General features: G+C 41.7%; 1 protein-coding gene across 1 annotated transcript; it reads right to left on the bottom strand.

Annotated features, from left to right (window-relative positions):
- prc1b (protein regulator of cytokinesis 1b) lies at positions 1-6,763 on the bottom strand. The gene is made up of 14 exons (XM_080025871.1): positions 6,656-6,763; positions 6,280-6,412; positions 5,554-5,676; positions 4,957-5,190; positions 4,709-4,879; positions 4,327-4,476; positions 4,065-4,212; positions 3,830-3,966; positions 3,412-3,507; positions 3,161-3,307; positions 2,962-3,072; positions 2,744-2,854; positions 2,034-2,216; positions 1-679 (listed from the first exon to the last, which is right to left on the bottom strand). The coding sequence occupies exons 1-14, from the start codon at positions 6,664-6,666 to the stop codon at positions 608-610; spliced, it is 1,827 nt and encodes a 608-aa protein (XP_079881997.1). The 5' UTR covers positions 6,667-6,763; the 3' UTR covers positions 1-607.
- Between the last annotated feature and the right edge of the window lie 120 nt (positions 6,764-6,883).

The following is a 6,883-nucleotide window of genomic DNA, read 5'->3' as shown; positions in this document are numbered from 1 at the left end:
ATTCCTTTGATTGAACTACGTTTAAACTGTCATGCAGCACCAATACATGACGTACTTTAATCATCAATCACAAAAGTTCCTATGAAAAGAACAGCAGATACAGAAATATATATTTACAAATACACATCGTACATACATGCATGTATAAAAACTGATTTGGATGGAGAAGTGTGTGTGTGTGTGTTAAACTATACGCTGCAATATATTGTCAAGATAAAAAAAAGTGCAAAATACTCATAATACATTTGGCCTTTAAACCCATATTGCATAACTTCAGAAAGCTAATATTTCTTTCACTCCTTGTTTTACAAGATGCAGACAACATTTGTAACATCTTAATAACTGGCAACATTTAGAGTTAAAGTAGTGTTAGTTTGACTATTGATACAAACATTCTCTCATCATACAGATAATGACTGACCAACACCATTAGCAACGGACAACAGAAACCTTGTTCATCACCGACTTAACTCTTAATATATTATAACCTTCATTTACATATAAAAAAGGCAGGTAGCAGTGAGAGACAGTGATCTACATGGGGAGGGGATCAGAACTCCGTTGAGAGGAATGCGATACGATAGTAGTCTCCATCAGAGTGGAGAGGTCAATGGTTGGTGGTGGTGGAGTTCAAGATGTTGTGCTGGATCTTGGCGTCAGTGGCCTTCGACAGGTCTCGCTATGGAAACAGAAAAACAGCCAATAAGGGTGGATTCTCTCAGAATGTAATGCCAGAATATGAGAAAGAGGCAACGCCCCAAAGTTAAAATTTGCTAATAATTATGAAATGACACACATGAAGCATGTTAGTGTGAATTAGAGGACACAATCGCGCATCAAGCTATTTCATGAAGTGTTGTTATTTCATTTGGGTCTGGCTTTTTTCCCCTGAACCTATAATGGTCCCCTTAATGTATACTACATTCTGATCAACTGTTGTCAAGTCAATGTACTCTTTTTCTCTTCTACAATGGACTTCACACCAAAACCTGATATCTGTGCGGTGGTTGTGGAGAGTGTGGGTCAAGCCATTCAAGAGCATGCAACATAGAGAAGCAGTGGCACTTTGTGGTGTTGAACTAAGTGTTTGATCTATCATCCCAACCACTGAGACCCAGGCTCCAGAGTCTTTAGTTCTGCCTGGTCACCTCAGCCTTGCTGCAGAGTCCCTCTCTCTGCCTTCCAACAAAAAAAGTAGACGCAAAAAAAGATTCTTTGGGACGCAGTCAGGTGTGTGTATAGTTGTTGTTAATCAAAATGAAGCATCAATATTCCAATTCAACACACGTATGTGTATAGATGTGACAGACTTGTGAAGGGCGCGATGAGAAAAAAACACAGCCCTGTCTCAGTTGAATGAGGCTAGTCTGTTGGTACCAACCAACCAATGGGGCATCAGCAAAAAAAGTTCGACCTGGCTCGACTCATACAAAAACAAAACAAAACATTTCATCTGGAAGACAGCATGATGGCCAATCAAATGCATTTTAGCGCTCAATTCTGCTGGGGATAACTTTACTAGCCACTATTACTTTTATTACTTGCCACCAAGATAAGTTGTAAAAAGTGTTTGAGAAGGGCTCAAATTCACAGATATGTTACTCAAATTACATTTCCTGGATATTGCATATTAAATGTCACACCTGTAGATGCAGAAGCACCTCCTCACCAACACAGCCCCCTGCATGATTCTTAACACAGAATTGATTTTGGTCTGAATGCCTGCCAACTGTGCATGTTCCAGCTAAAACAGCATGGTAAATTGCTTCTTAAGGGGCCATTCTCCTAGCGATTAGAAGCATGCCGTTACTGCCAGTTAAATAAGGGATTAGTCACAAATACACAAGGTTTTAATATTCCAAACAGACCTGGACTGAATTGGTTCAGTGTTGACCAAGTCTCTCTAAAATATAAAGTTATATTATCAACATTTGTACATCATCAGCACATATCTACACAATACACTTAAAATGTGTGGTTGCACAGAAATGAGGAGAAAGAAAAATTGATTAGAAGACAAAAGGGTGAATTACCACAAACTCTGAATATGTGCTGGCCACAGAGGCTAAGCTGAAGTTACGATGTGGACTAGCGGGAGTCAGCAACGCACCACTCAGAGGGGTGGTCCCCTTCAGCTGGGCCTCATTCTCCTTGTTGCAGCCTTGGAGCCGTGGCTGGGGAGGTTTAACACCAACTGGAGTACGTGATGCTGGAACCTGAAGGACACATGACAACAGCAGGAGGGAAGACCATTAGGCAAGTTGGACCAACTGTCCTCTTTAACACCACAACGGTCTGATTTAAAGAGAGAAATGGATACAGAAATAATAGCCGGAAGGAAGAACCCCACCGAATCATCAGAATTAAACCCGTGAATAAGTTGGGAGTAAGGTACAAGAAATAACATATTTACTAGTTCATATTCATCGGACAAACATTTCTGTAAAGATGAGAAAGAAAAAAATGTATGTTATGTAGGTTATCTATGCTGCAAAGCACAGACAGGCGCAGTGTTATACAGTCTTTGCAAACAGGTCATGTTATTAGTAAGTTGGGTCATTGTCTGCGTGTTTGACGGCAGTTTGGATAATCCTGTCACTTAATTCTCATGGTTCTGTTGGGTTATTCAGAATCGCTCGTCAAAACGTATTTTCCTACAAGTTTGATTTGAGTGCGCAAATTACTTTTTCTTTTGGTCTGATGATATGCGTATAACGTTTGACCTCTTTCATTCTGAACCAACCTTGTTTGCTGAGAGAGGTGGGCGGGGCCCAGGCGAGCGACAGACAGTTCCACCAAAGACAGAGCGTGTGCTGTTAGAGGTGGCGCTAGAAATGCTGGAGGTGGCGTTAAACTGCACAGAGAGACAAAGGGAGAGAGTTAGTGCTGACAGAGCCGGAAGCAAAACCAATCATTTATACAGTAATTATTAAAAAGTGAGCCACAGACTGGGTTTATCACCTTCCGAGTCTTATTGGGGGTGGTGATGCCAAGTAATCTGCGTTTGGTGGGTGTTCGCACAGCCGTTCCGTACAGCATATCCTCCTCGGTCTGTTTGCTCTTCTTCAGATGCTGTAAGTTTGTAAAAGAAATGAGTCAACACATTTTACCAGTTAATACACAGGCTAAGCCTTTAAAACAACAATGTGTTCTCGTTTACCCGCTCTTGTTTCTCCTTCTCTTTCTCTAGCCGGTGCAGCTCCCACTGTTCCTCCACATACTGCAGAAACTTCTGGCCGTTGACTAGAAACTCACGAGCCTGTTCACCTTCCCATGCATCAATCTCGGCTTTTAACTTCTTTTCAAGCTTGAATTAAAGATAAAAGAAAAATCTGTGCATAAAGACCAGTTAACTGTCAAACGAAAATATATTTTCCTCGTAGAACATAATAGTCTGCCTTCATGTCTTACCTTCGGCACGCTTTTATGCAGCTCAGACCTCTGCTTCTCCTCTTTGAGAAGATTCCCTCCTCTGTTGGTGAATCTTGTCGGATCCGTGGCCTTTTTCTGTGAATGAGAACAATGAGGGATGGATTATGACCCCGCTTCTATGTAGACATAAAAGGCTCATTCTAAGGTAATAATAACAATAAAAAAATACTTTATTTTCAAGCGATTATACACTAAGTAAAACAAACTACTGAATATTATATTACATTTTTACCAAGTCTGTTCTGAAAAACGGCAATTCATTCTAAACACTGTCTTTCCCTTCAAAAGAATTGGAGTGGGCCGTTATCTGCAAACCAGCTCAGGTTTGGCTATTATCTTTAAAGGAATGGAACGTTTTGTTGTTACTGTATCCTACTCCTTATCACAGTGTGCTCACCTCCAGCTCCCGGTAGAGTCTCCAGCTGTCTTCCCACTGGCGAACCCCATCGAACAGCTCTTTGTGTTCCTCATAATGCTGCCTCAGGCGCTGGATCTCAGCGTCATGCAGACTCAACAGCTCTTCAGAAAAATCCTCTACAAAATAGTCAAGTCAAAGTCTTAGCATTGTTCCAAACTCTAGTATTGTTCTTTTTTTCTTAAGGCAGTTAAAATGTCTAACAAGAGGAACCCACCGCTAAAATATGGAGCGAAAGCCTGTCGCTGTTCGGTGCTGAAGAAGCACTTTTCCCAGAACACGGCGACCTCGGAGCGGATGTTGTCGGTGACGGTGCGGATGTTTAACAGTTTGAGCTCCTCCAGACGCTGAACTTCTGCTTGTAACTGAAGGGGAAAGATATAAGTGTAAACTAAACAGTAGCCACAGCACTGACAGTTATGGCTCAAAATGGATAAAGTGGGCAGTCAGCAGCACACAGGACACTCCAGTCTCCTCACCGCTTCCAGGTTCCTCTTCCTGGATGAGACCATGTGTTCGTTGAAGGCCTCCCTCTCCTCCTGAGGAGCCTGCAGTCTGTCCCACAGCTGCTGGATCTTCTCTCTGTGAATCTCACACATTACCTCCCTCTCTGCCTTGCGTTCCTCTAGCTGCAAGACAGTAGCATCAGTAACAAACTCAGCTTCACCTAACACCTTGATAAGAGGTTAAGCCAGTGCCGGATTGTTGATCAAATAAACTGACTGGACTATAGAAAAACATCAAACATTTTCCTGTCAACTTTCAAGGCCTGATTATAATTTTTTTGTGGGGAAATATTACTTTCTCAAATCTTTACAGAACTCAGACGTATGAATGCAATGAACTAAACAAACTTCTGACCTGACAGAGAAGGAGTTTGAGTGACGTAATGTTGTCTCTGGAAAGGCAAAACGAGTCCTCGTCCTCACAGACGACGTCCTTCTCAAAGCTGTTCTCTGGGATGTGGTCCAGCTGCTCCATGTGCACGATGATGTGCTTCTTGATGTCCGTGAACTCAGCATACCGCCTTGCCTGAAAAACATCATTTGGTCAAGTACGGGTAAGATGGAGTCCTTGACTAAAGTTCTGACTGTGTTGTTTCCCCTCACCTTCTCAGCGTTCTGGTTAGCGATGTGCTGGCTGAAGTTCTCCAGGGTTTCCAGTGAGGGGACAGAGTCTGGCACGATGCCATAAGGCATGGAGCACAGGATGTCACACAGGTCCTGGTCCTGGTCCAGAAGAACCTTCAGCTTCTGCATGCGCTGACTCTTCTCCTTCATCAGAGCCTCCACCTGTGTGCGGATGTTCTTCTCCTGCTGCAGCATGCTGATGCCACCCTCCTCCTAAACACACACACAGAAGATACCAGCAAAGTCAAATCAGAAAGATGTTTCTCAAGGCATTGTCTTCAACTCTGCACAATTGATCTGTTTAGCATCAACTGAAAACTTAAATAACTTTGAGGCATTTTAGGTCATAAAAAATAGTCTGCAAGCTGTTTAATGCAGTGAACTAACTGAAAAAAAAAATATATATATATATAAAAAAATTATAATAATAATAATAATAATACTACTAATAATACTAATACTAATAATAATAATAATAATAATAATAGGGATGTGTGCACAAAAGCCAGTGTTAGTAATGTCACTCTGCCGGTGCTGTAAGTAGATGTGTTGTGCTTTGAACAAAGTTGCAGTTACCTCGAACACAGGGAGCTTCAGATCAAGGCAGAGTTTCTGCATTTCCGTCCTGCATGATTGAATGCTTGTTACGAGCCTGGTTTTCAAAGATTCCTCTTCTTTGATCATCATCTCCAATAAGCTCTGGTGGATAAATAAAGTAATATACATCAGCATTATGCAGACTGAGGAGTGTAGCAAAGGAAAGTATTGCAACATTGAGATTTAAGAAAAAAGCACAGAAAGTTAGATATCAGCGTTTACGTGCTTGTAAGTTTAGCTTCAATCTTTAAGTTAACTCAAAGATTTCTATCTTTCTCCTTATATCTAAGATAAATCTCAGATTGTAGCCACTACAAGTTTATTTTTACACTGTAAATTTACCCAATCAATATTGAGAAACTAAATGTTACTTCAAACACATCAGCCAAAGGATCATTATCAGATGATTTACTATTTAATATTAACATCAGTCTAAAACAGTTTAATTCAGGATCTAATTACATCGTTGAAACTCTAGAAAGTATCTTTGTTGACCAGATGTCTCGCAGTTTCATGCATTGAGGTAGAGTTCTTGTAGAAACAGCCCCCCCCCCCCCCCCCCCTGTCCAAAAACCTGTTTCGGGTCAAGTGATAATAACCTCGCACATACATATTATCCAAACTAAGAAAGCAGCAGGTGTAGCGACAGTATCAGATCTATCTGTACAGCCATGCTCGTGTCCTTTTTGCTCCTCGGGTTCTCACCTTAATGTGGTTCTTGACAACACTGGTCCTCTGTAGTCTTTGGTCCTCTGGGATACCGATCTCCTCCCAAATGTCCTTCAGATGGCACAAAGCTTTATTCAGGCATGACACCGACTCCGCTGCGAGCACCTCGCTATAGGGACGGACACACAGTGGGAGACACTAGTTTAGCAAACAACTTAGAAAATGGTAATAGTTTAAACCAAATAAAACACACAGTAACACAAATCTGATCAATCTAACCGACGTTGGCGTTAGTTCAGCTAATGCAAGCTAGCTCGGTTGATATTACTCCCGATCTCGTCTAGCCAATATCTAACATTATTGTACCAATTTGCGGCAAACCAATTCGGTCGCAAAGAGTATTTGAACTTACCTTTTTCTCATCGTTAAATCCCAAAAGTTTTTGCAGTTATCGTGGAACAGTATAAATCCAATAAAACTTGTCAGTGACAAGCGTAGCGTCGAGTAGCCTCTCTACCTGCTCGGTGCAGTCCGTTTCCACTCAGTTCAAAATACGCGTATAGCGGCGTTCTGCTCTCTGATTGGCTTGTTCAGCGGGAGCGCGTGTTGTGTCAAACCAACGCAGCCCGACAGATTCTTC

This window comes from Ammodytes marinus, assembly GCF_949987685.1.
Source record: "Ammodytes marinus genome assembly, chromosome: 1".
In the NCBI taxonomy this organism is placed as follows: domain Eukaryota; kingdom Metazoa; phylum Chordata; class Actinopteri; order Uranoscopiformes; family Ammodytidae; genus Ammodytes; species Ammodytes marinus.
The sequence above is the reverse complement of the archived record's forward strand: the minus strand, read 5'-3'. Positions and strand labels throughout refer to the sequence as shown.

Excerpts from the sequence above, each read along its gene's own strand:
- prc1b (XM_080025871.1), bottom strand. Across the intron at positions 3,308-3,411 it reads TGCATAAAAGCGTGCCGAAG|CTTGAAAAGAAGTTAAAAGC; the intron begins GTAAGACATGAA and ends CTTTAATTCAAG. Across the intron at positions 2,217-2,743 it reads CACCTCTCTCAGCAAACAAG|GTTCCAGCATCACGTACTCC; the intron begins GTTGGTTCAGAA and ends TGTGTCCTTCAG.